The following is a 27,806-nucleotide window of genomic DNA, read 5'->3' on the forward strand; positions in this document are numbered from 1 at the left end:
TTAGTGACCACTGGGTTGGAGCAGTTGCCGTTAAGTGTCTTGCCCAAGGACACATATGCCCACACTGGTAGCAGCGTCGAGTGAACCCATTACCTCTGGGTTACAGCATAGAATACTGAATTCTATGGTTACAGGCAGGCGCGCTAACCACTATGTCACGGCGCCGGACCATAACAGTGTACACTACTTATTTTTTCTTTTCTCCCTACTCGCTCATTGGAATAGGTTGTTTGCTTTTCACTCGGCGTCTATGGTAACGCTTGATCTCGTGTAACAATGTGAGTACGCTTGGATAATACAGTAGCTACCAGTATCAGATTGCTTATCAGGTCAATTACTGTCACTGTGAGTGGCGAGTGAAAAGATTTAAAGCTTTGATTAAAGGATAATTAGAGCATATAGTAAGATGCACAAGACGGATAAAAAATTAGAATGGGCAGGCAGGCTAGCAGCGGTGTTATTAAACGACGCAACGGATACGCTTCGGTGGTTTCTATTGGAAAATTTACCGAGAAGCGGTAACTGTGAACCAGATCTTAATAAAGTAAGCTGTGTTTTTGTGGTATAACTATAGTATACTGAAGTGACTCACTTCACTTCAGTATACTATGGTATAACGCTCACCACGGCACATACTACTAGCGAAACTGCGCTTACCGTGAAAGAATGAATGGAACTTATTTCACAAAACGCCCATGATGGTATAGCAGAGGCTTAAAACCGTCTGCTCTGTTGTGCCGGGTGAATTCTTCAGTATATATTTCTTACCAAATACTTTTAATACTGAACGGATCAAAGTAAAACATGTATTTATAACAGATACTGCAAGAAAACAAACAACTGTTCTTTAAACTTCGGGATAACACGGAGTCCACTAAGGTAATAAACAATGAGATGTATGATATTTTATTCCCGGAAGATGGAAATGAAATAAATGTCGCTGATTTAGAAATCCAACTCATCTTCGTTTTAATCCGGTAATTTAGCCTACTAAAAAGAATATTATGAATTTTTTTACTGATGCTCAGTGACTATTTTTAACTGATGATCCTTTCCAAAACTTATATCCATGATGGTGCGTTTTAACCACTGTCGTTTTACTGTTGTTTCCACTTTTTTGAATGTTAAGTTGCAAACTTTTATTGCTGTGTGCATGTCATGTCTGCACATTTAAATTTTAGATTTTTATGTAAATTGCGTTCTCCGTCGTGGGATTGGTGGAATGTCGAACCACGTGATCATCAGACCAGTCCATTGTATGACGTCATCAGAGTTGTGAGATTCAAAGAACAAATAAAGAGTTTGGTTTCTAAATTTCCCAAATTTTCAGAAAAAAAAACAATAACTCTTGTTTTCAGGCATTGTTCATGATTATGACATAACAGAAGAAATTTTCCAATCTAAATGGTGCTATATTACGTCGATTTTAGATAAACTCGATTGCTATAAATTGTCCGCGAGACGTTGGAAAGATGACGTATTCGTTTCTGATGACGTCATATGTGTTTTTACCAAACTGACAGAAACCATGAGGTGGCATACTTTGGAACTCTCAGAACGAGATTTGATTTATCTAAATCAAAAGCAAAGTAGGATACTTAAACTTACCGAGGTGGGCATTAAGGGTTAACTTTAATGAACATCGTAGTATATAAATACATTTATGTGATAGGGATGCTTGAACGTGGAAACCTTTTCCGAGTTTATCGGGAAGTTTGGTCAACGGAGAAAATATAATTTGGCAAATTTGAACAATTCAAAACAGTTGAAAATGTTGGATGAAAAGCAAGAAACGTCACGCGTAATATCTGAAACTGAATTAGGTATTGCGGAAACTCTAAATTCTTGTTTGGTCAAACATAACGGGCAGTTACCATGCAAACAGGAAGCAGTGCATGGCCGAAGTAAGTTAACATTTTATCGTGATGGAATTTATTGTTTTTTTTACCGCGGTATAAACGCAGCATTTGGTGAATTAAAGATATATATATATCTAAATTTTTAGGTGAGCATCAACTGCTTAAATGTGGAATATCCAAAATATGCCCAGTGGAAATCGATGACAGCGTGTTCATTGGTGCCGGTCGAGGTATGTTAATTGCAACGTAACACAACCTTGCTGACAAAGATTTTTCCATTTTTACAAATATCTTGCTATCGTTTTAGAGGAAAATGAAAATGTTCAATCACTTCAAGCATTATTTCGTGAGTTCTACATATCTCGTAATAGTGAAGTAATGCCTATGGCGTCGCATCACAATATACGGGTAAAAATGGATGATGTACGAATCAACGTCGGTAAAATAGGAAGATCGCAAAATACGACAATAATTCGCGATGTCCCATTTTACCATCCGGAGATTAACACTTTGGAAAGTTGGAGGAATATGTTGAATGAAGAGAAACCTCTTAGGGTTTTGGTCGAAGGCGAATGGTCATCCGGGAAAACAACTATGATGAGGAAGATAGCACATGATTGGGCTACAATTAATTCTACCCAACTAAAGGATTTTCAACTTGTGTGCTATGTCGATTTATCTACAGTTTGTGTTGATGAACCATATACGTCTCTAAGTGAATGTGTGGTGGATCAATGCGGTAAGTGCAACTTATTGGACGTAGTTATCTTTTGACATTTATGTTTCAGCATTGTATGGTGTCATGTCCTACAGTGATTAGCGGGCCTACCATTAACCTAGACCTTACAGTTTCAAAGCTTGTCGCTGCTATTACCCAGTGTATGTGGCCGTCTTTTTGAGCAAGACGTATTTAACAGCAATTGCCCCAACCCAGTTTGTATGGATTGTATATATTGTCAATCGTAGATTCAAAAATAATGATTATCCACAAAGTTACATACGTGGTAACTTGTACACGGACACTGGGTGCGAAAAACAGAACACCTGCGTTTAGCGTCTGTTTTTGACCAGTAACGCAGAAACAAATAAAATTCACCCATTGATCTAACTTTTTTTCGGATTCAGAAACATTTCAGCATTCAGCTTATTGTTATGATGATTTGGAGCAACATTTCATTGAAACCAACGGAGCTGGTACATTGTTGCTGCTCGATGGCGCAGAAAGGCTTCATGATGTCACCACTGACGCAATGTCGGAGATATGTGACGTCATCATTGGAGAACGATGGCGCTATATGTCTGTAATTATGACAACAGCTTTGTGTTCTTGTAACCTCATCAAAAGTGATTTAAACCAAAATGTTTATCACATCATTAACAAGTCAAAGTATCAATGGCAACGTTACGCAATGGTGACGTCATTAAATAGTGACGTCATAGCTCGTGTGAGAAATTACTTCCAAGAAGACAACGAAGTAGCAAACCCAGAGGTATGTTCGCAGCAATTTTTAAACTGCCTCAGAATATTCCAGCGTGATGTGTACGCGGACGTTATGGTGTCACCGACATTGCTCTACATGCTGGCACATTACTGGAGAACGAAACAAAAGCAAGCGAAACCGACGCTTCCAGAAAAATTAAGTGATGTCATACATTATATCTTTAAAAGGTTTGTTTAAATCTTTGTCATGTTCCTTTCCTCTGATACATACATCTTCGATTTAGCCACGAAATTTCAATGGACACATTTCGTCGGGAATTCTTTCGCAAAGTACTTGATCGAACGTTGGTTGGAGATAGCTGTAACCTATTCCAGGTTAAGTCCCTACAAGAACGCGATTGGAGTTCGCTACTTGAAGGTCCTGTCTTTCTTAAACACCAGACAGGCACCCAGATTAAAGGGATCAAATTTTCGCACGTGTTATACGAAAACTACGTCGCAGCAAGGTAATCAATTGACCATGTTATTGTCTGGTTATGTAGCTTATTTATACTCATACTGCGGGACAATAAAGACAGTCGTTATAACATAACTGTTCTGTTTCACGCGCCTCGTGTAACTCTTACCTATTTGTCTATATAGGTGTTTGGTTGATATGTGTAAAGATGACACAGGGCTCTGCATGAAAATGTTAACATCTCACATCTCATGCCTGTCCAGCGTCATGCGGTTACGTCATTTCCTTATTTTCTGTTGTTATTTGAACTCTGATGTTGGTGAAATCATTGTCAATTATTTATCTTCATTACTTGAGACTTTGAAAACATCGTTAGAAAACTCAGGTTGGATTAATTTATCTTCATGTGTTGCAGCCTGGGTAGCGCGTCTTCATAGTACAAGATTGCTATGTTAAAGACTCGAGGTTCGTCGCTTTAAGTACCGGCGTTAATTTGTGTCTTAATATGGACAAGACGTCGTGCTGGTTTATCACGGTTTATTCAAATTGTCAACCATACATTAGGAATGGCAATAAAAAACACCAAAAAGTAATATATTTTTAAATTGCAAGCGGGCACACTTATTAATGTGTTATAAGATAAAAATATAACGAACAAAAGCGTACAGTAGGTTGGGGGAAGATGGGACAACTTCTCATTATGTGTTTTCGTCCCACTTTGTAGTAAACAAAGAACATTCAATTAATTATAAAACCGTATCCATACGACTTCCACGGTGTCCCATCTTCCCCTACCCTACTATATAGTAACAGAATGTGTAATGTTACATTTATATTCAATGTGACTCCTCCTTAGGTAAAAACGAATCTCTACAAGAAGCCACAAAGAATATTTGTATTCAGTGTTTTCACGAGTTGCAGACCACACCTGCTGCTGCCACACAATTCCTCACAACAATACAAGATTCTAAATCTGATTTCTCGGCCAATAAAAAACATGAACAAATTGATAGAATAGATGGTCGTGTTCTTAAATTGAGTGACGTTAGATTTTTATCTTTCAGAACTCAGCAATCTCTTTTATATCTAACCAGTCAATGTAACCCACAACTTTCACGATCTGGTATGGTCAGGTATTTGCTGGATTCTGACTTGTTTTGGATACGTTGTCTAAATTTACACGGAGCAAAAGGTCAACAGATGTTCTTAATTTCTCATATACTACGCAACTTGCCCTTCGTAGAAGAAGTTCATTTAACCGAAGTAAGAAACGTCACCGATGCCAACGTTGATCAGTTATGTGAAGGTATCGTCAGAAGTAGCCGTCACTCAATTCCAGCAATGCACATGTTTCGTTTTACTCTCCACGCAGCCTCGCAGTATCATCGGTGCCAAATAACGAGTTACTCAAATCTTGGTAAAGCCATTAAGTGCTTGATCTACCTCGATAAGTTAGAATTAACCATAGCAACAACGAAACTTCTTCTTTCATTATTTCAAGATAAAAACATTGATTCAGCGATTGATGGGGATCAATCCCGTGCTGACCCTGTGGTTCCAATAAGAAAACTCAACTTAGCAATGTTTGGTTTGAGTAAAGATGATTGCACTGAACTTACAAACAATTTAGAACGCTGCATCTTCATACAAGATATTGATGTTTCGAATAATGAGTTGAAATCTAGATTCGGGTGGATGTGCAAAAAGTTTTCTAATTTTCGTTGTCTTCAGGTAATATAACAATAATTTATTCATGTGATGGAGCAGAGGAGAGCAATACCCGTTATTACATGGGTGTACTGTTTTATACACCTCGTGCTGCTCGCTTACAAGCTACCACGTGTGTAACTTTATGGTTACTTGTTGTTGTGGTGAATGGCTAACAATTTAAACAACCCATAAGGGACCATTCGGTTGCCATAGTGGGGACTCTAGCCTTAATCTAGTGACAATGAGGTTAAAATTGTCGTATTGAAATAACAATGATGTTAAACTTTCAGAAATTGAATGTGAGTTCAGCTTGTCTTACACCATCAAGTGTTGTACAGCTTGCGCACGCTCTCTGCCGGCCGGAAATAGCAAACAGTTTGCTGCATTTAGACGTCAGTCATAACAATGTACAATGTAAAGATTCAATGGGTGAATTAACAAATACAATCAAAGTCTTACCTCGACTTGAATATCTAGACCTAAGTAACAATTATGTTGGCGACACATCTGCATGCTCGTTAGCACATGGTCTTGGAGTGAATGGGGCTGTTGAGATACTGAAGTTGGATTGGGTTCAAATCGGCAATGTTGCATTCTCAGCACTTCGCTACCACTTGGCCGATTCCAACTTAAAGGAACTATCGTTGGAGGGGAATTACCTAGGCTGCGAATCGAACGACTGTTTCATTCATTATTGTGAAGGTATATAGTGACGTGTACTATGGAGGGGGCGGGGTGTATGATGGATACCGTTAGCACGTAATATCCCACATTTCCTTATCGTATTTTTAACAATTAACAGCACCCGTATATAATTCTGTAAACATGCTTTGTTGACTAAATTACTCCATCCTATACAATATATTTGTTATAACAATGTGGTAAGCATCTGACATTCTATACCTTTGCAGCATCGGCGGATTGTGTGGGAAAAGAAATGTTTCCTAACTTAACTTCGTTAAACCTTTCAGGTGGCTTGTTTAGATGTTTTCTTATTTTTAACATTCATGTGCTTTTAATTGTGGTTGAAAGTTAGGGTTAGAAAAGAAGCCTTGCTTATTAGTTTAGTTTTATAGTACAAGCTTCATGAAATGAATTAATATTGAATCAAGTCTGTGTGATTGTTTTACGTCTATGACTTTTATGGAGTCCTAAACTAAATATTCAACTGCACGTTTAGGTATCAGCGCCAACCTTGCCACCAAACCATCTCATGGTTCAGCTCTTGCATTGGGCAGGTTCATAGATTCAGCACATAATTTGGAATCTATAGATTTACGTCACGTCTTTTTGCAAACAGAACATCTGATAGACATTCTAAACAGGTGTACTCATCACATAAAGTTTAAGAACTTACGGTAAGTGAATATGATGGCCCACTTTACAGGCCATGCTCGAACACGGGCCATAAAATTCAGTTTAATAAGTTGGAGTAAGATGATCCGTGTTATTTTTTTTATCGACCCCTTTTGTCGGAAAACAAAAATAGTTACAGACCAACATAACCGTATTCCCCACGGACCTTCTTGTTGTATAAGTATTGGTAAAAGAGAACTATTTAAAAAAAAAATACGATTAGAAAATAATATGTATTATGTGCTAACAGTATTGAACCATAGTATATTGAAGTCACTTCAGTATACTATGATTGAACTTACTCCCACAGTACTATATGATAAAGTGAACTATATAAACAGGTTAAATAAACCTTAACCAACAGTTCGTTTCAGAATTAGTCAATCATTATGTGGTTTGACCGAAGAAGAAGCCTCGAAGTGGAAATGTTTAAAGTTGGTTCCATGAGACTTCAACATATACAACATGCAATGGATAAACCACAACATTTATCTTGCTTCTCTCCGTCTTCCACGAGCCGAAGGATAATTGTGATGGCAGCTGACATTAATAAGTGGTGGATGGAATGAACAAAAGCATAATTCCAACTGTTTAGAGAATAATATCCCGCAATTACAACATGCTAGGTTTTATAAGCATTGGTATAGTTCTACATTAAACATATTGATGTTGTTAAAATCATACAGCGTCAATAGTCCGATCAATAAAAGTATAACGTTTTACCTGTTTTGAAAAACACAAAGTAGAAGTAGAGAAACAGCTCCAAGTGCAAACGATGGTAAAATTATCTTCAACCATTTCTCTTTATCTGGATATAAAGCCTTGGATCGGTACATTTCTTGACCCTGTGTTTGAAACGCGATAATAAACGAATGAATGTAACTTGCGTGCCTTATACTCGCGTGGCGGGGAAACGACATTATAATACGGGTAATCTGTTTCATACAGCACCTTATGCCCGCCTTTTGGTAGGTAAAATCGTTTTTTTGTAGGGTTATTGTTTCTGTATTTATAGCTAACAATTTAAACAGCTCACAAGTAATTACTGGGAGCAATATTGGCGTTAATTTTCAGGAACCTTTTTTTAAAAAATATGGAACGCTTCACGATTTTGCGTGTCTGAACCTCTGAACCAGATGCCGGTGCGCTAACTATTGTGCCACCGGCCGGGTTAAAATACGTGACGTGGTCTCCTTTATGTACAAAAATCGCCATTGAACATTCAAACGTAGAAACCAAAAATTTGCTACAAACCCAGGATATCGCAAGCAGTAGGCCGCCAGTTATTAGTGGACCAGCATAAACACCAGGTCCTTCATCCTGGAATATCCTCACGCCAATAAGCAAGCCACCACATACCACAGCTGAGTGCCTGTAATGCGGTTATTTCAAAATTGGGCTAAGCGAAAGTACAATGTTTCGCTTCTACAATTCTGTATGGTAGTGGGGATATATGGGCAAATTTTCATTCCCCTTATTCTTGCCCAATTTCGTAATAAAAGAACATTTTTAGAACTATATAACCGTAACTCTGTGGACCACCTACAGTGGTAGCAGCAAATAAAAACAATCGATTACTACAGTCTATACTAAATCACCCTTAAAATACATAAACGGGTTAATTAGTAAGAAGGTATACGAGGTGTATGAAACAGAACCCCCGTTTTATAACGACTGTCGTTGTCCCGCCACCCTGGAGTAAAATAAGTTATATTTTTCCCTAGAACTAACAACTTACTTTCGATCATCGGTATATCTTGTTAATTGTGTAAGTGTGGAGTATAACGATAGCACTAGTCCATACGTGGAGAAGAATGTCAAAAGCTTTTTTCCCATCAAGCAAAACAGAAGAGACAACAATGGAGTTGTGCAGAGGTGGAAAAACTGCGGTTTAAACGTAACAATTAACAACTCTCTCCTTACCACGGCGGAAAATGCTTTATCAAAAACAAATAAGAGATATATAACTAGCAAAGTAGCCTAGGTTTCGTCATTTGTGATCGCGTAGTAATAGTATACTCACTTCAGTATATTATGATATAGTATAGTAGGTATAGAATGGATTCGTAAACAGTATGTTTATAGCTTCCCTTTAACCCAAAACCCTCTGGCTCTCTTTTCTATGTCAAACCACATAATATTGTGCTTTAAAGTTTTCCTTTATAAATAACTACAATGTCACACAGCACTATTTTTACATTGTTGCACTTTATACTTTGATTTATTTTAAATTGACCACTGTGAAACACCATAACTCCCAATTTTTTACTTTTGTATCATTTGCATGGTCCGACTTTTACTTTATTGCAGCATGTACATTCACTATCACCATAATTTGTTGCACATTATTTCAGTGTTCACACCGACATGAGTACTATTACTTGGCAAGCCGTTGGCACACTTGTGTTTTGTTTGTTTAATTTCCTAATTATCCTTGTGCCGGCCCTAATAGAACTCTGTCCATCAAGCTACTATTTTTGTAGCTCACATCATTATTGTTATATAACACACATATGCATGACACTCAGTCTTGCTCATTTTTTATATATATTTTTTTATTTTTTTTTTTATTTATTCAATTCTGTTGATTGTCTCTTCTTTTTAATATTTGTTTATATATTTTTTCCTTACTTTTTCATCTTATTCTTCCTAACTTTTCAATTCCAAAGCAAACCTTAAACAGATTTACTGCCCACAAATACTTTATTGCAGGTGTAAACCAAAATCGAAGGAACCCTTCATGAACCCGAGCTCCAGGCATCACAAGGATTGATCCACAACAACAATGGACAAATTCAAACAATTCGCAACAAATCCGAAATTATACTTGCTGCCCCTTTTCCATTTTGTTTCTTATCTATTTGTTATTATGATTGTTTTTTTTTGTTTTATTTTCTATTCCAATGTTTATTTATACTGTGATGTGTATTAATGTAATGCACTTGATTCTAAATCCTACATAAGTGTGCACTCGAAACTGTTTATTGTAAACTTTGGAAGATGGGACACTTTGTCAGACAAGACTTTTTTTAATTTTCTTTTTACGGACCCCCATTTAATGATAATTAGGAAAATAAGGTTACAGAATTATTCGACAGTATTATCACGACTTTATAAAACGTCCGTCAAAGCTGAGTACTGTTTTTAAATATTAAAAAAATATGTAAAATAGAAACAGTATACTTTGAACAGCTAAAAAATGCGAAATAGTAAGATGCTATTTTTTAATGCTCGCTGAATCATAGTAAAGCCAATGAATTTTTTAGTTTGCGTGTGTGAACGATTAAACTAGTTTCATATATTCATATTTATAAATACACTTAATAATCAAAATTAACAATGATTTTAAAGTGTCCCATCTTATCCTGTGTGTTTTCAAATTTGTAAAATTTCACCTGTTGTGCGGATCGCTAAATAACTCCTCGTTTGTTTTATTATATTTTATTAAATTGATGTCAATTAATAAAGGAATGATGGTACTAATTCGTGGTATTACCCAAAACCGTCATCTATTTTGATTTTGGCAATATTTGGCAATATGTGCTTAAGTGTCCCATCTCCCCCCATTGTACTATACAGTAGGGTGGGAGAAGATAGGAAACCTTTTAACTCTATTTTTTGTCAGACTTAGGAATAAACCAAGGAAATACAATGAATTATAAAATTACCTATATTCTTACGACTCCCTTAGACCGTTGTTATTTAAAGGACGATCAGGATATTTGGATATTACGTGCTAAAGGTGTCCCATCTTCCCCCACCTTACTATACAACATAATCAAAAACAAGATAATAATAAAAAATGGTGAAAAATATATCTGTTATAGAACACTATTCGTTGGACTTAATTCTGCCCTATTGTAATTTCTAAAGTAATCTACTTACCAGTTGGAAGAAAGCAGTGAAAATGTAAAGAAATGCTAACGTGAAAAGCCTTTTCTTCGTAGCAAAGATTCCTGGTATAAAAAAAGCGGCACTACTAATTGCAGGGAGTAGAAATTTCACTAAAATCAAACCCATAACTATGATTTAATCTACGGTTTAACACTATGCAATGAATGCTCTAAAGGCGACATACCAAATGTACTACGGTACTCTCGGTTGTTTTGCGCGTGCTGCACCATTATCTTGGGAATTGGCATGTGGTCTTCAGCTGTTGTCTGATTCAGCTGGACACAATAATGTGATATTTCTCACGACCCAAAACGTTTATTAAAATATCAGTATTTGGTCTAAATATAAACAACTTTAAAATACACATTTATGGCCCGAATAAATATTCTTAACTATGTACATACTTAAAATACGCAATTTAAAAGTTATATTATTGGCAACTAAATTTATTGTTAATGCAAGTTTTAAATTATTAGGACATTTACCAGTTTAAATGCAATCTAATATGTGTTTTGCCTAGTTTAGGCAACGGTATGTGTACCGTTAGTTTCGGTGAAAAACAATTTTAAGCATTTTTTGTACTATTTCTATGTTACCACGTGAGGGAGTTTCCCTTGGTAAATTTTCCAGAGCACATTGCATAAATTTGTTACATACCATTGGATACGGTAAGGATACCGAAGGTTTACTGTGTTATTCAAAATGGATTTAATACAGACTATTGAAGAAGGTACTGAAGTAACTCTTGTGTCAGAAGATAGTGAAAGTGACGAAGAGGTTTGTTTAAATATTTTATTAGTTCTTTAAAAAACTGTGACTCCATTGCTATATATTGACGATATTACTTCAGCAATGAACATTTTGGTCTAAAAATATTTATTAGGTTTCTCTAATACCCACTGACACTGTAGTCTGTACATACTACATATATATATTATTTTTAAAGTCTGTTCATTTAGTCGAAAGTTTCAATAAATGCAATACTATATACCATTATTATTATAATTATTAAATATGATAATAAAATGAAACAACTGATTACAAATTTTATTTTAAGTTAACATTGGTGAGTAAAAAGCAACGAACAGAGAAGAAATTAGAAAGCAAAGGTTTTAATCCATCATTTCAATTCGAAGATGATGGATTTTATGAATCAAAATGGACGCTTGAATCTGCGTTACACGATGCTATTAAGAAAAAGGTGAGTATTTGGCAAAGTACATTCAGATAATGTTGATTGTAGCTTTCAATGTTTTATTTTTTATGTTATTTTCGGATGTCAATAGTTTTAAGAGATGTACAAACAAAATTGCTTAAACATATATATATACAATCCATATCTATATGTTTGTGACTTTGATTTAGCATGTGTACACACCATGTGAGAGTGTTTGCCATGTTGCTATTGTCTTATAGTGTTTGCTAGATTTGATATGTGGGTAAATGTCATATTCTTTATTTTCTGTACATTGTAGAAAATGCATTCAACGTTGGATCAAAAGATTGATGAAGTTCGAAGGAATCGAATAACGGTAACATTGGACATTCACTTGTGTTTTCATTCAATTATTCATTAAAATATCACATCAGGTTATTCAGCAAATTCCTAGCAATCCACAAGATGAGGAGGATGTTGTTTCTGATGATGATGAGGAGTTGGATCTTGAAGATGTTTCTGAGGCTGTTTCAGGTAACGGTGTACTTGTGGCTTATAAATGTTACTTGTTTTATTCTCGTGTGGCCGGAACACTACAGTCATTTTAACATTTCTGTTTCATACACCTCAAGCCGGCTTATGAGTTCCCACAGAACATATAAAACGAAAGTATGAAAATAAGTTTTACAAAAGTTAAGTTCTGTTTAAAACATGTTTTTCTAATATATATACAACTGCTTGACATATTTCAAATACTTTGTAGATAAACTAAAATTTATTGAGAAGAAAAGAAAAAAGAAACGAAAAGTTGATTCTGAAGAAAAAATTGTTCAGATACCTTTGGCTGAAATCAAAGATGGCTCTGGTGTCAATAAGAATGTATCTTGGGATCCAAATTTAGGGTTTCAGGTGTGTTGTAAATATTATTGGTGATATGATTCGATTTGGATAAGATACTGATGACTTTATTTTATCTGATACTTTTCGTTGGAACAATTTTGTGCACTGTTCGCTAGACTCGAACTTGTCTGTTATGTAATTAATAGCACTTAATTAATTTCCTGACTTACCAAATTCCTAAGTTTGTTTGTTGTAAATTTGGTACGAAAATCAACCAGACGTCCAACCTTATAATCATTAAATCAGAGCCAGTTTTATGAAATTAATAACATTTTTTTTTAGCAAATGAATATTTCAAGGCCGCTGTTGAAAGCTATAAGTGAAATCAACTATGTTACTCCAACCCCTATACAACAAGCTGCCATTCCTATTGGTTTGCTTGGTAGAGATATTTGTGCTTGTGCTGCTACAGGGACAGGTACAGTTGTTTAACCTGCAATGACACATTAGCACTTAAATGGGTTGCTTAAACGTAAACAATATTAGAAGGTATAATAAAGTAGGTAAAATAAGTTTCACTCTACATTAATAAACAGTTTTTAATCAATTGTAAGAGATGTTAATATATTGTAAACAGTATTTTTTTAAAATTATAAACATTGTGTTAGTTTAATACAAATGTAACCTAATTTTTTAAATGGTTTAAATATTTTATTGTCAGGTAAAACTGCTGCATTTATGCTGCCAGTCCTTGAGAGACTACTTTACCGAACCCAATCAACTCCTATCACCCGAGTTCTGTGTTTGGTGCCCACCCGAGAACTGGCAGTGCAAGTTTATAGTGTAACTCATCAACTTGCTCAACATAGTAACTTAAGAATATGCCTCGCAGCAGGTAGAATATTAATTAGTATTGTTCTGAGTATGTGTCATCAATTGTGTAAACTGTAGGTTCACTTTAGTGGTTACTAGGATCATAAAAGTGGTAAGGGATTAAATTGTGATTTTCCACACAAACACTTTGGTATCCTATTGGTATTACAAATTTTATGTTTCAATAGAATGCAGTTTGGATGTCTCAGTTACAGTTTTAAGCAAGCCAAGTTTAAATTTTATGTAATAATAGTTTTTCATTACAGGTGGGCTTGATATGAAAAGTCAGGAAGCTGCACTGAGACAAGGTCCGGACATCGTGATTGCCACCCCTGGTAGATTGATTGATCATTTACACAACACGCCATCTTTTGACTTGCAGATGGTTGAAATTCTAATTCTTGATGAGGCTGACAGGTGATTTTTTGCTAAAGTAGTTGTTGGAAATTATGTTACTTAGTTTCTTTATTGAATGGCAAAATAAAATACTTTGCGCATCAACTGGTGCATTAGAGCATAGGAGTTGGTATATTTTGATTGAATAAAAATGGGGCATGTAAACACACGAAGAGCAAAAACAGAATGAAATGTTTACTCCATTGTAGGACGTTTCCTGCGTGCGTCACAATTTGATTTAGTAGTATGCAAAGCAAACATGCCTTTGCTATTGCTACAGTACCTTAATTATTTCCCTTGGGAACAAGGAATCCAAAATGTATTCTAAAATAGGTGTTCACAAAAATCAAAATTCAGTCTTGTAGCACTTTTTTCGAAGAAGGAATATATAATTGACTGTATTCTTGTCTCGTGTCTAAATTGTTTCATACCTATCTTAATTAAACCCATCCTTTCTATACAGAATGTTGGATGAATTTTTTGAGGACCAAATGAATGAAATAATAAAGCTGTGTTCGCACCACAGACAAACCATGTTGTTTTCAGCAACAATGTCTGAACAGGTTAGTTTAATTTGAACAAACTTGTCGAAGCTTGATTATATTATACATTACAAAAAATTGTACATTAATGAGTAATTACAACCATGCTTAGTTATATTGCCTTTTGCTTTATTCTAGATTTTATTAGAAACTTATTTTATATACTTATCTAATAAAAGAAGTTTTAATTTTTAAACCACCTCTTATAGGTGCAAGAACTTGCTGCCGTTTCATTAAAGAATCCTGTGAAAATTTTTGTGAACAGCAACACAGATGTTGCTCCGTTTTTGAGACAAGAATTTATCCGAATTCGAGAAACCAGAGAGGGAGACAGAGAGGCAATAGTTGCAGGTTGGGTTGACATTATACATACCAGCGATTTTGTTTAGTACTCAAAGATAGAAATATAACTATTCGTGTAGTCATCAAATAAAAACAATTATTTAACATTTAAGATTTTTATGTTGCTTGCAGCGTTATGCAGTCGATCATTCATATCCAACGTGCTGGTTTTTACTCAAACTAAGAAACAAGCTCATCGAATGCATATTGTACTAGGGTTGTTGGGATTAAAGGTAAATTCTCTTTTAAACATTTTATGCATTGTATGTTTGTATGAAATTCGTATAACACAGATGTTCTATTTCATACACCTCATGTCTGCTTAGGAGTTATTACATATGTAGTTTGTAGACAACCCACTACTGATCATGTGATTAAAGAAAATGAGGATAAATATGACCACAACACTGTGACTAATATTCTTATTTGATCATTCAGGCTGGTGAACTTCATGGGAATTTATCCCAAGGTCAGAGGTTGGAAAGTTTGAAAAGGTTTAAAAACGGAGATATAGATATCCTGGTGTGTACTGATCTTGCAGCTCGTGGATTGGATATTGAAAATGTTAAAACTGTAAGTTCTATGGTAAAAACGCAAATGCACAAGTGATTTAAAATGTAACATATTTGGTTACACAGGTTATTAACTTGACAATGCCCAACACGCAACAGCACTACGTTCATAGAGTTGGTAGAACAGCAAGGGCTGGTAAAAGTGGAAGATCTGTATCGCTTGTTGGGGAGACCGAGAGAAAACTGTTGAAAGAAATTGTAAAATTTGCAAAGAACCCGGTGAAAAGCAGAGTGGTTCCTCCTGGTAAGTAAGCTTGTTAGGGTTTTAATACTATTTGTATTGGACAGTGAGAGACAAGGTTATTGCAAACTTCTTTACTAAAAGTTTAAACTGTATGTCACCACCAAACAATACTTACATACAAAGAGCACCATCATCCACAATACCTACACTCTACACAACCCTTTTATAAAGCACATGTTTGGTCAAAGTGTAAATGCCAGTTTGTTCGCAACCTCTTTTTAACCTCACGCATACATCATAGTTCTGTCATTTATAAAACTCTGTCGTAGATGTGATTTCCAAGTTTCGTGACAAACTGAATGAGATTGAATCCGAAGTTGGTGATGTCATGAAAATGGAGGCACAAGAAAAACAAGTCATCGCATCAGAAAATCAAGTAAAGAAGGCAGAAAAGATTATAAAAGGAGAAGCTCCTGAAAAAAGAGCATGGTTTCAAAATAAAATGCAACGGGAATTCGCTAAAGGTGTTCAAGCTATGTGTTTTTGTATGCTGGGTTCTTATATAAGCCCAACAGTCTGATTTTTTAGGTTCATTTATATATCTAGAGCAGGTTTTTAGGACTTTTGTTGTTTAATCTATGCAATCTAATCACAATCACACAAAGGTAAAGTTAAAGTTGTTACATTGTAAGGTAGAAGGAAATAAATACATTACAAACATTCTATAATATGCTTTTTTAAACACCAGTGTATTTTACAGCTGAGAGAATGCTCGGAACACATTCAGAGTCTAAAAAACGTGGAAAAAAGATGAAAAATAAAAGTGGTTCAACGTCAACAAACAATGTATGTAAATACGTAATCTTAATTTAAAAAATTGTTTATTGTTAGGGACCCTTTGTTTTTAGTCTACTAGGTTCTGCTGCAGTAAATAAAAGCTCATTTATGTTTAGCCTGAAGATCGTGTGAAGAGAGAACTTGAAAAAACACAAGCTTTCCAACATCGAGAACAAAAACGTGGCAGAAAACAAAAAAGGGCGAGATCTTGTGCTGAACCTGTGCCGGTTAAAACAATAAAGATACAACCAAAAAAGAAAAAAAGTTCATTCGACAAGGAGTTAACTAGAACTGGCAAAAAATCCTTGGGGAAACACAGAGACATGTAAGTGCCCCATGACACCATGATTATTAAAATGGTCTTGAAAATATATCTAATCTTTTTTCATCACAGAAAAAGAAGAAAGAATAAGAAAAGATAAGGATGCTTAAATTTCGGTTTAGGTGAAAATAAAATCAGAATCATCAAACTGATTGCCAGCTTTTATTATAAAACAATTTGAGTTTAAACCAGTCGTCTGATGCACTAGTGTGTGTCTTGTTAAGTTGTGGATGAGTTGTATACTTGTTGTCATCAACACGTACAAGGCAGCATGTATCTTCTGATGTTTGCTACTTGTTCATTCTATTCCTTGCTGTCTGTCTCTTACAGTTGCTTTAAACCTCTCCTCCAGTAAAGATATTTCACTGATTAAATCAGTAATCGCATTCGTGAATGCTTCTTGTGGGCTGTAGTCACCAGTTGTTTGAACTCTTAAAATAAACTTATGTTCAAGGGGGTGGGGAACTTTGTATCCAGCGAACAAAACTTTAGGGTCTTTAAGCAGCTGCCTAGAAAGAGAAACCAATGTAAATTAATGACCAAGTGCTCCATCTATACAAGCCATAACAAACATACATCTCAGAACAGTAATCATAGTACTGTATTTTTGTTGGTTAGGTATTTCATTGGCCTTGATCCTCCTGTTTAATTGACTGTTATTTTTATTTTGTTACAAGATTCACCCAGCTTCACATGAGCATTATATAAGTTACAATGAAAATCTCAAAAGACTAAAGGCACATCAATTCATACGTTCGTAAAATGTTTCCAAGTGTGTGATCTTCCTTATTTACTGTGAAATGTGCTGCATTAGGGACTTTTGTGTCTTTAGTGATAGAAATCCTGAAAAAAAAACATATTAATGAATGAAACTTACTTTATCCCTACGCTGCCAAAAAACAACGGTCATTATAAGAACATTGGGCGCATCATATCTGGGTTAACCAACTGTGCTACGGCGCCGTACATATAACACGAAGAATTTTTAAAGGTGCTAGTGAAGAATCTTCCCCCCTCCACCTTATTTGCTAACTCCTAGGTTAGATGGTTAGGTGTTGTAGGGGGTTAGTGGTTATAGGGGTTAGTGGTTATAGGGGTTAGTAGTTAGTGGGTATAGGGGTTAGTGGTAAGGGGTTGGTGGTTAGCAAATAAGGTGGGGGGGGGGAAGACTCTTCACCAGCAGCTTTTTAAAATATCCATTCAATTTATAATATATATACAGTTTATTTTACTTACTTTTTTTCGCCGTCAAACAAAAGAAATGTTTCAAACGCTGGTGGGGCATTCATAATAAACGATTTAAACTTTCTATAGTCTACACAGTTAACAAACACTTGGCTCTTGCAATCTAAACTCAAGATACGAAGTGATGGTGCTGGTATAATATGTAGGAATGGTTATTTTTGCATCAAGTATATTAAAGATATTTATCGCTCTACCTTACTTCACGTCCACGCACAGTGAAAACTGGAAACTACCAGCAAAACAAAATAACTCTTTTCAAGAATTGGCAGAGGTCGGACGAAAAGTGCTAACAGAACCGCTACAACTTGAAGAGGTTAATAGGGGACCAGTCCCATATGAGGGACGGTAATTCTTTATTTTTTTTTTGTGTTTATTTTGACATTGTTTTAAAACATTTAAATATTTTTCCAATTAAAACGAAAGAAAATAAACTAAGTGAAGTTATATTCGTAATTAAGATTGTCTAACTTGAAGCAAAACACACGTAAACCACGTGGGTAGTTTTTAACCGATTAATAAACAAAACATTATAAATGGATTAAGAGATCAATCATGTTTTATCCGAGGTTGCAATCGTTTATACGGTGTTCAGAACAAAATTGCGTATTAAAGAAACATTATCATGGAAATAAGAAGTATATGGCATTAAGGTTAGATGTTTCTTATATTATTATATTTGTCATGCACATGTTACCAGTTTTGTGTTGTTTACTTTTTTACCCACTGATAAGTAATTATACTAAAAATGAAATACTGGGTAATGATTAAAATAAAAATCATTCAAAATGTTTATGCTTCATTGTTATCCAGGTTTAATGTTGTCTATTATTTTTAAGTTATTAACTAAATCATGCGCAAAATAAATTACACGGTAACTCGTAAGCTGACCCGAGGTGTATGAACACCTGTGTTAACTGTCGTTTTCGGGTCATGGAGAAGAAAGTAAGTTAAATTCATTCAACTAATCTGTTACTTGCCAGGACAAAACGTGGAGCTGGACAACCAAAGAATGTTTTTGCTTCTGTGCCAACGCTTCATGCCTTGAAACGAGGAGAACAATATGCTGTTCGGTACACAGATAAATATGGTGTTCGGTCAGATAAATTTGTACCAAAAGGAAAACTACCAGCGCCCCGCTGGCATTGGGATTATGACTTAACCGACGAAAACAAAAGTTTCTTGAAAGAAATTTCAAACGATGGAAATATTGAAATGTTGCAGCAAGCAAGACAATCACCATTAAAAGATTCTGATTGGCCAGTATTACCATGGCAACCTGGTAATAATATTTAACACTGTTACCAGCATTCACCACTAAAGTGAAGTAACAATTAAACATGTTTTTGCAGGATCTAAGAGATGCGGTGCTGTTGGAATTAAACTAGGAGTCCACCCTATTTGGTTTAAAGATGGCACATATGCCAACTGTACTTTAATACAGGTACTGTTATGCCACATTTTAATAATACAGGTACTGTTATGCCACATTGGAAAGTTAATTTTTGCGTGGATTTTCATTTATTACAGCAGTATTAATTACAAACAACCTGTGCATGGATGGTGGTGTCATGTTCTTCATACATATTTACCTGTTTATTAATGTAGATTCAAGACTGCCATGTGATTAAGTATTTTTCTAAAGAGGAATACAACACCAAGACAGCCGCTGTCATCATTGGGGGAAAAAATGCAAGTCCTTTTTATGTGAGTTTTGTTTTTGCTTGTTAGTGTACATAAACGTGACCATGACTAGCATGACATAAATTCTTTCTGTTTTTAGAAAAATGAAAAATATCATGAGTTTTGTCGTGAGGCTGGAGTGCCAGTTAAAGCAAAATGTTTTCGTTTTTTGATATCAGAGAACGCAGCTTTGAAGCCGGGGACTGAAATAACTGCCATGCATTTTAAACCTGGACAGTTTGTTGATTGCACAGCACAAAGGTAATTCCAACAAACATGTGAAAGGTTTAAAATATGTTACAATAAAACCATTGCAGCATTGGCTATGGATTCCAAGGTGTGATACAACGCTGGCACTTTGCCGGTGGACATGCAAGAAAAGATAAGAAGTGGATGCGAAGGCCTGGATCAATTGGAGGAAGCCAAATAGGATGGGTGATGAAGGGAAAGAAGATGGCGGGTCAGTTGGGTGGGACGAATGAAATCACAAGAGGACTAAAGGTATAATGAGGTTTAAAATCAACACTGATATATTGGATTATGATTATTATTGTTAGGTTTTAAGGATCAACACTCGATATAATGTGTTATATGTGAAAGGAAGAATTGCGGGGCATATTAATCAGTTTGTGAAGATTGCTGACAGCAGCCTGTACAAATATCGACCACAAAGTGAAGAAGAAAAAGACAAACTAATTGGTAAAAACTAAGAATAAATAATTCAGGCATTGTTGGTTTGTAAATGTACAAATTAATTACAGGACCATTTCCCCGTTATATACCAGAATTCTCAGATGAAGAACTGCCAGAAGAATTATATGATGATAATGTTTTAAGTCTTAATTCACTTCCTATTGTATCCTAGTAGAAATACATTTCATATTTTAAGTTTTGTTCTTTTTGTAAAAGTAAATACTCACACTACACTATCTATTGCATTGTATTTAGTTTTACAAGCGAAAAAGCTTTTACCACCAGTGGAAGTTATACAAAAGGTGAAGTCACGTGTTTGCATGGTTGATTATTTATTTGTAGGTGACACTATTAGCAAATTATAAGTTAAAAATGGAACTACAAATAGTAACTTGATTTCATTTTATGACACGTAATAATACCAGATCAGGTTTTGGACTTCCGTTATTTATGCAGTATCATACAATAAGACAAATAATAAATGCAGTTATTAAATTTATGAGCCATAATCATTTATTATACATTGAGACTAATATTACACAATACACATTTAAAACAAAGGTTTCTAAATAGATTTAACATAGGCAATAAAGCACAGTAATAAATGACATCAAACTTAGGTCACTGTTTAACATTAGCCCCTACTGCAGCATTACCTGGCATCATCTGGGGACCAAATTTTTCATAACACATCTCAGCAATGTGACGTTTACAGTCATCTGCGTATGCGTATTTGTACAACACAATATAGAGAAGGCAATGCATGAAAAGCATGTAGAAGAAAAAGATATTTCTTGCGATTTTGCTTGACAAAATTACCTTTCCCAATCCAAGTGTTACTTTCTCTGGGGGAGTAAGGTTCATGTATTTTCTTTGCTTCTCCTTTCGATTAAATGATGTGAACGGATCCAATGTTTCTTCGTATTGAGATGAATATCGATTCGCTGTCACATCTTCCATTGATACCTTGGTGCTGGAGGAAGTTGGGTAACTTTGCAGGTATTTGATTTTCTCATATAACTTGACATTATCCGCACGGATGCTGTCCACTTCACCCTGGAGATGCTGTATAGTTTGTTGGTTGTTATAGTTGTCAGCTTCAAGCTCGTTGTTGCGTTGTCGGAATCTTTCACGCTGACTTGAAACTATCATGAGCAGTGAGCTGTCAGTGTTGACCGGACCTGTCGTATTTTTTATTGCATCAGCAACTAGCTCTCCAGACATGCCACTAGGTGGTGATGGAGAGCCATCCGCATCAGAACGAGCAACAGATGCAGGAGCTTGAATCATCATCAGATCAAACTCCAATTTCTTATTCAACTCCTGAGTCTCGAGGCATGTTGATTCTGCCAGGGCAACCTTTTGTTCAAGCGTGTTTGAGAATTCTTTTAGCTGAGCATTCTCAGCTCTTAGACCTGTATTTTCAGATTGCAAACCACGATTCTTTTCAAGCAAAAGCATCTCAAGTGTTTTGGGATCATTTGTGCCTCCAGAAAACTCAGTTGATTTTAAAATATGCAGCTCGCGCTTAAGTTCCATGTAGTCGCTTTGTTCTTTCAACTTTGCTTTCAATTCATTACATTCCTTTTCTTTGTCATTTTGTTCTTCTTCCAACTTAACAATTATTTCTGCAGATGACTCTCGTAGTTTTGCCATGGAAGACTGCATATGTTGGATATCCTCCACAAGTTGCGAAACTTCTTTCTCTTTCATGGCCAATTCAGCTTCAAGACTATTCCTTGACAATACTTCAATGGATTGGTCGATGGTAGAAACGGAAACAGCTTTTGTATTACTTTGTTCTTGCAGCTGATCTTTCAAGGTTTCAACTTCCTTACATGACAACTCATACATTTGATTTGCACGATCCAAGTCAGAAAGAATCAATTCTGCTTCTGCTTGTTTTGCAGCATTTTCCTCATCATACTTTGTTTTAAGATTAAATAATTCTGACTGTGATTCATCAAGAGCAGATTGTAACATCGAAACTTTTTGTTCCGCCTCACTTAACTTAGTCGCAGCTTGAAACTGAGTATCATGCAAAACTTTTTCACGCTCAGCAAACTCTTTCTTCAGCGCCTCATGTTTCTCCTCAATAACCTTCTGTGTACGAGATGAAGAATCGCGTTCCAATTCCTTAATTCTTTCACGAAGGTTCTTTATGGTGACTTCTTGGTTTTTTACTTCTGCAAATTCTTTATTATATTCAGCCAGTGTTTCACGAAGTTTTGTGTTTTCTGTTTCAATATCATTTAATCTTTGATTTTTTCGTTGAAAAGATTCAGCTTGTTCTAATGCAGCAACAGGGTCAGGCAGTTCAATCAACTTCTTGTACAACGTAAGGAAGTCAGTTTCACAAGACTTGCTTCTTTTCGTTAGAGAATCAATTTCAAGCTGAAAGCTTTTCAACAATGGGGCAACAGACTTCCTAATTTCTTCTGTGGAAACTCTTTTGAATGTTTTCATTTGCTCAACAAGTTTGCGGCGTGACACATCGCTATTATCTTGCCTTGTTGCAAGTTCGGTTGCAGTGTGGTCCAATTCTCTTTGAAGTTGAGTCAGTCCAAATGTTCTCCAGAATTGAAGCATGGAAGTTATATTGACAGACATTTTTATCTTTTTTTATAAAAACTTAACTATATATTGATTTTTAAAACCTACATCTGTTAAGAATTAATAAGTTGTATATAAAAAAAGAATGCAAATAGTATTATATTCATTATGACAGTATATGGAAAAATTGTGATATGCCTAAAGATATAAAATGCAATGCAATATTTAAATGTATTTCCTGACACATTTTGCAACAATACTAAACACATTGGCGGCCATTTGCCACTGTAATACTAAATACTGCTCGCAAAAAAAAGACCATTAGGTATGAGTGCAAAATATATAAAATTTACATGTCCATCAACTGATAAATTAGCACATGCAGGTGGGATTTTCTTATAAAAAGTAATATTTATGCTGTATCAGCATCTGTATTTAATCCACACAGTTTTTCTGTGATTTTCCACAACTTTTGTGCATCATCTTCATTTAAAGCTTTATCCAACAGTTGTTCTTCCTCACTGTCGCTGCTGCATGAATTAGATTTTATTACATTTAAAACCTTAAGCAATTTTATTAATTTGTATCACTTTTCTAAAAGCCAAGTTGAGAACTATGCAATTTATTTTCATAAGCTGATAAGCATTCGGTTTGCTTCGAAACCCCCTTGCAAATAATGATGTTAACCGCTGGTGTTCCATAAATAATCAATCCGTCAAAAGCTAATATGTTTTATGATCGCTATTATGACGCAAGTAATCAACGTGTAAATATTTACTAAATATTGTAATAAAAACTTTGCAATATATGTTGAAAAAATAGGACCTTGCTCATACTTGATGGATATATATACAATATTACCCTTTAGCAATGTAACAATTAGCCGTACTTTTTTACTTCAACATGAGACTTTTAAATAGTAAATGATTTGAAGTTTATAAATTTAGGTAAGCAACCAGCTTTAAATTTTCCAAGATTTTAATATTCTTATTCTCACCCTTATTTGGCAATGTTGCATTTTTGCAACAAATATTGTACGCCAAAATAGCGAGTTCGTAAACAAAAACATCCCAAATCTTAAACTTTCATAAATATTTTTTGCATAGCTATACGGTATACGCCAAATAAAAAGTGCATAATAATGAACCAACAGATTGAATTTTGGTTAAACAAGCTAGAAATAATCAAGAAAAGGTTTCAATTACTTAAATTTAGTTACTTGTAATATTTTCCACTTATATTTTTCAATTCTTCAGCAACTGCACAAAATATTGTGCTTTGTGCTCCTCGCTGTGGAGATTTGAACACCAACAACACAATTGGCCACGTTATTGCATGTAAGATACGTTTACCAATTGATCGACCTTCCCCATACATATGCCTACCAAGGTTGGTAAGAACTAAACCAGGATGAATCAAATTACAGGTGACGCCTGTGCCTGTACAATTGACAATCAAAATTTAAAACAAGCCGAAACATGTTTGTTTATTTGGTTTACTACCTTTTATAGGAAATTACTCCTACACAAGTAATATTAATATATAATATGTTTGGGTAATGGGCCAAATCTGGCCTAAATCATAGGTTTTATAGACCTCCCTAATATAAAATAGAACATATAAGGCCAATGTTTGCTAGTTACAACCTTGTGTTTACATGGCAACATAGTGTTTGTGTAATCATTATGATGATTCAATAAACTATATATAATACATTAATGCTTAAACATAACATGGTGACTAAATAGAAACCAAGTTACTAATTTATGATTTCTAATATATATATCCAAATGTTCATTATTGTGACATATTAATATCAACACCTTATTCATCATCAAATAAATAGAATGAGGGAAAAACGGAAATATAAAGTTATTCACCTTCTAGCCGACGACTTAACTCGCGAGCAAACAAACAGTTTGCCAGCTTGCTGTTGGCATAAACATTAAACGGCACATATTCTTTGTCACACATTAAATCATCCCATTTCATCACACCACGTTTGTACCCAGAAGATGCAGTACAAATTATTCGACTTGGTGCACTTTTCTATATAATATGTGTACTATCAAAAGAATACAAATAACCTTTTTCTTAAATTAAAAACAAACTTTGTAAAAAAATATATTTATGATACCAATTCCCTGATGACAGGCTACCAAATTTATTATTTATCCAACAAATAACACTCTTACTTTTATTAGATCCAACAAAAGGTTTGTAAGGAGAAAGTGTCCAATGTGGTTGATACCCAAGTGCATTTCAAACCCATCCTCAGTCTTGCCTTGAGGGCAACACATAACTCCTAGTATTATTAAATAAGCAGCATTAACTACACATACAGGAAGATATGTTAAGCAGGAGTGCTCAGGTCATAGGCGCCTAAGTTTTGATAATCCAGGTTAGGCAAACTCATAGTTACAAATATCAACTACTTTATTGTGTGTATACGTAAGCTAAAATGGTAATTACCACACTCGCACATTATGCGCCCGTCAATACGTAGCCCGTTAATCTTATATGCACAGTATTTTCAGTGGCATCTTTTTCTTTTTATGAAACAAATAAAACTAAATGAGTATTTTGATAGCCCTCCTACAATGAAAACATATTATTGTAATGAGTAGTCATTATATTACTAGAATTACAAATGAATATGTACTATTTACCTGCATTATTAATTAAAATATCCAATCTATTTTCATTGTCATTTACACTTTTTGCAAATTCTCTCACAGATTTCAACGATCCCAAATCTAACTTTCCAACTTCAACTTTTGCATTTGGAAATTCTTTAATAATCTAAAAGTGTGATTATAAAACTGGCGATACGCGATGAACTGCAATAGGCATAAAAGACATTATTCAAGTGACCCAAACAAATCATTTAGGCCAGGGTTTAGATCAGTGTATCCCACACACATTTTAATGGCCCCCCTTTTATTGGTTGGTGAACTGTTATCAGTCTCTTGCAGTGGCAGACAAACTTGATTTTAATATTGGGCCTAGTGCATTTACCTACGTTAAGAAGGCTGTATGTGCCCTAGGCCAAGGGGGCACACAAATTTTTACTTAAATATTAGTACAACTGATATACTTTCAGCGTCCTTTTATGGTCGCAAACGCCCAAAGGTAGGCGTCCACTCTGGGAACCACCGGATTAGATGATTTGACATCTTTAGGATCAGTGGGGTCAAAACTAAGTTGTCCTGAGGTTTACAACTATGTATACATTGACACTATTCCTCTTAACACAAATTGGTTTGGTGGTAAATGTCACTGCAACTATTTTGTTACAGAAATAACAACAAAAAATGATAAACCCAATCCTTTTTTCTACAATTTTATTAGCTGATGACCAGTTATACTTTTTCAGCACAACACAGAAAAATAAGCACGTCGATATCAACTTAGCCGCGTAAAAGTGTTGTTGTTATCAGTGAAAATGCAAAAACACATGCTTTATTACCATAGTTTGCATGGCTTTGAAAGTAAATGAATGTAATTTACTGTATCCTCGCGTAGCCTATTATGACACGGGTGTTAATACACCTCGTGCCAGCTTACGAGTTATTTGTACGTTTCTTCGTAAGTGCTTATTTTTTTAGATTTTTTGAATGAATAAATGAATGTAACTTTCTTTATCCTTGCGTGGCCGGAAAACGACAGTCGTTATCACACGGGCTTAACACCTCGTGCCAGCTTACGAGTTACCATGTATGTTACTTTGTGAATGATTATTATTTCTTTTGGGGGGGATTTTTTTTTATGTATGGCTGATAATTTGGACAACCCATTAGTGACCACTGGGTTGGAGCAATTGTCGTTAAGTGTCTTGCCAAAGGACACATACGCCCACAATGGTAGCAGCGACGAGCCTTAAACCCATTACCTAATGGTTACAGGCAGTCGCGCTAACCACCTTACCACGGTGCCGGACTATCGTAGCACAAAGGAGATATGTTACATATGTTATAATCTTCTTTTTCGAACTTTTGTGTTAGTAAAAACACTAACCCCTAACGAATTGTGTAATCTGTAAATTTTAATGTAGGAATCAAACGTAGTAATTCCCTCTATAATTCGGAACAATCTAAGCGGTGCTAGTGAAGAATCCTTCCCCAACCCCTGAAACTTTACACCAGCTTATTCTGCTATGCACCGAAACATTCTTTACTAGTGCCAAAAATTATACAGTAGGTATTAGTAAGACCTAAATTACATTTTTACTGGTAACCAGCTATAGGACTACCTTAATGATAATTTGGCATTTTACTATTCAGTTATACTGTTCTCAACAAAATTGATACAGACAACTTAAGGCAGTTAACACTTTAAATAAAAAATTTCTTACAGATTTTTTGACTTCTTCAGCATTTGCAAGATCTCTGCACGCCATAATAACTTTTGCACCTCGCTTTGATAGCTCCCTTGTTGTTTCTTTTCCAATTCCTGAATTAGCACCAGTGATGAGGGCAGTTTTGCCCTCCAAGGTAACATTGCTGGTCACCCAACCCTTAGACACCGACATAATAACACTGCACCAGACGACGTTAGACAAGAAACATTGTTGTTGATCAAGTTGGGATTAATCGTCACAATTAAGTTTAGTGAACCGTATACTATGACGTTATTCACATTAAAACAAGAGAGCTAGATTTAATGAGTAAGTATGTATTAAATTAATTAGCATAATATAAAATAGCTTTTTTACTACAACGGTCGACTAGGCTCGTTCAAAAACAAACCAGAACTAGTAACCAACTAAGCGGTTTTAAGACGCCATTGGTGACTGTAGAGCATTAGGTAGAATGTATTGTACGTGTATTGGTAGTGACAACGAGCCTTGAATCC

General features: G+C 35.2%; 7 protein-coding genes across 11 annotated transcripts; 3 read left to right on the forward strand and 4 right to left on the reverse strand.

Annotated features, from left to right (window-relative positions):
* Positions 1–186: 186 nt before the first annotated feature.
* On the forward strand, positions 187–7,338 carry LOC149739464 (uncharacterized). 4 transcript variants are annotated; one of them, XM_089871625.1, is made up of 15 exons: positions 187–544; positions 820–977; positions 1,182–1,300; positions 1,359–1,612; positions 1,673–1,904; positions 2,006–2,089; positions 2,167–2,598; positions 2,985–3,528; positions 3,585–3,806; positions 3,943–4,142; positions 4,614–5,488; positions 5,758–6,169; positions 6,379–6,438; positions 6,648–6,825; positions 7,188–7,323. In XM_089871625.1, exons 1-15 carry the CDS (start codon positions 407–409, stop codon positions 7,201–7,203), a joined length of 3,924 nt encoding a protein of 1,307 aa, XP_089727751.1. In that variant the 5' UTR covers positions 187–406; the 3' UTR covers positions 7,204–7,323. The 4 variants fall into 4 exon arrangements, with proteins under 4 accessions (XP_089727751.1, XP_089727752.1, XP_089727750.1 ...); XM_089871624.1 differs by having other exon boundaries at positions 188–544; positions 7,198–7,338; XM_089871626.1 differs by lacking the exon at positions 6,379–6,438 and having other exon boundaries at positions 7,198–7,338.
* Positions 7,275–11,106, reverse strand: LOC149739465 (protein myomaker-like). The gene is made up of 5 exons (XM_089871684.1): positions 10,709–11,106; positions 8,562–8,707; positions 8,078–8,195; positions 7,547–7,668; positions 7,275–7,410 (listed from the first exon to the last, which is right to left on the reverse strand). Exons 1-5 carry the CDS (start codon positions 10,841–10,843, stop codon positions 7,275–7,277), a joined length of 657 nt encoding a protein of 218 aa, XP_089727810.1. The 5' UTR covers positions 10,844–11,106.
* Positions 11,107–11,312: 206 nt separating this feature from the next.
* LOC149739466 (putative ATP-dependent RNA helicase DDX27) lies at positions 11,313–16,933 on the forward strand. The gene is made up of 17 exons (XM_089871648.1): positions 11,313–11,494; positions 11,775–11,918; positions 12,193–12,249; positions 12,308–12,407; positions 12,637–12,782; positions 13,056–13,191; positions 13,435–13,608; positions 13,853–14,003; positions 14,446–14,545; positions 14,734–14,875; positions 14,999–15,099; positions 15,305–15,439; positions 15,505–15,682; positions 15,952–16,146; positions 16,383–16,468; positions 16,576–16,784; positions 16,854–16,933. Exons 1-17 carry the CDS (start codon positions 11,420–11,422, stop codon positions 16,879–16,881), a joined length of 2,157 nt encoding a protein of 718 aa, XP_089727774.1. The 5' UTR covers positions 11,313–11,419; the 3' UTR covers positions 16,882–16,933.
* LOC149739467 (DNA-directed RNA polymerase II subunit RPB11-a) lies at positions 16,930–18,287 on the reverse strand. The gene is made up of 3 exons (XM_089871695.1): positions 18,018–18,287; positions 17,535–17,624; positions 16,930–17,290 (listed from the first exon to the last, which is right to left on the reverse strand). Exons 1-3 carry the CDS (start codon positions 18,068–18,070, stop codon positions 17,080–17,082), a joined length of 354 nt encoding a protein of 117 aa, XP_089727821.1. The 5' UTR covers positions 18,071–18,287; the 3' UTR covers positions 16,930–17,079.
* Positions 18,288–18,423: 136 nt separating this feature from the next.
* LOC149739468 (large ribosomal subunit protein uL3m-like) lies at positions 18,424–20,635 on the forward strand. The gene is made up of 8 exons (XM_089871670.1): positions 18,424–18,676; positions 19,007–19,305; positions 19,376–19,467; positions 19,632–19,730; positions 19,807–19,967; positions 20,024–20,207; positions 20,264–20,405; positions 20,468–20,635. Exons 1-8 carry the CDS (start codon positions 18,579–18,581, stop codon positions 20,569–20,571), a joined length of 1,179 nt encoding a protein of 392 aa, XP_089727796.1. The 5' UTR covers positions 18,424–18,578; the 3' UTR covers positions 20,572–20,635.
* LOC149739469 (protein CASP-like) lies at positions 20,629–23,010 on the reverse strand. The gene has a single exon (XM_089871651.1). The coding sequence runs from the start codon at positions 23,007–23,009 to the stop codon at positions 21,021–21,023; it is 1,989 nt and encodes a 662-aa protein (XP_089727777.1). The 5' UTR covers position 23,010; the 3' UTR covers positions 20,629–21,020.
* Positions 23,011–23,061: 51 nt separating this feature from the next.
* LOC149739470 (retinol dehydrogenase 13-like) lies at positions 23,062–27,574 on the reverse strand. Of its 2 annotated transcripts, none has more exons than XM_089871674.1 (6): positions 27,307–27,574; positions 25,622–25,754; positions 25,148–25,257; positions 24,833–25,001; positions 24,158–24,391; positions 23,062–23,482 (listed from the first exon to the last, which is right to left on the reverse strand). In XM_089871674.1, exons 1-5 carry the CDS (start codon positions 27,481–27,483, stop codon positions 24,168–24,170), a joined length of 813 nt encoding a protein of 270 aa, XP_089727800.1. In that variant the 5' UTR covers positions 27,484–27,574; the 3' UTR covers positions 23,062–23,482; positions 24,158–24,167. The 2 variants fall into 2 exon arrangements, with proteins under 2 accessions (XP_089727800.1, XP_089727799.1); XM_089871673.1 differs by having other exon boundaries at positions 24,172–24,391; positions 27,307–27,572.
* Positions 27,575–27,806: the final 232 nt, after the last annotated feature.

This window comes from Ciona robusta, chromosome 2, assembly GCF_009617815.1.
Source record: "Ciona robusta chromosome 2, ASM961781v2".
Lineage (NCBI taxonomy): Eukaryota > Metazoa > Chordata > Ascidiacea > Phlebobranchia > Cionidae > Ciona > Ciona robusta.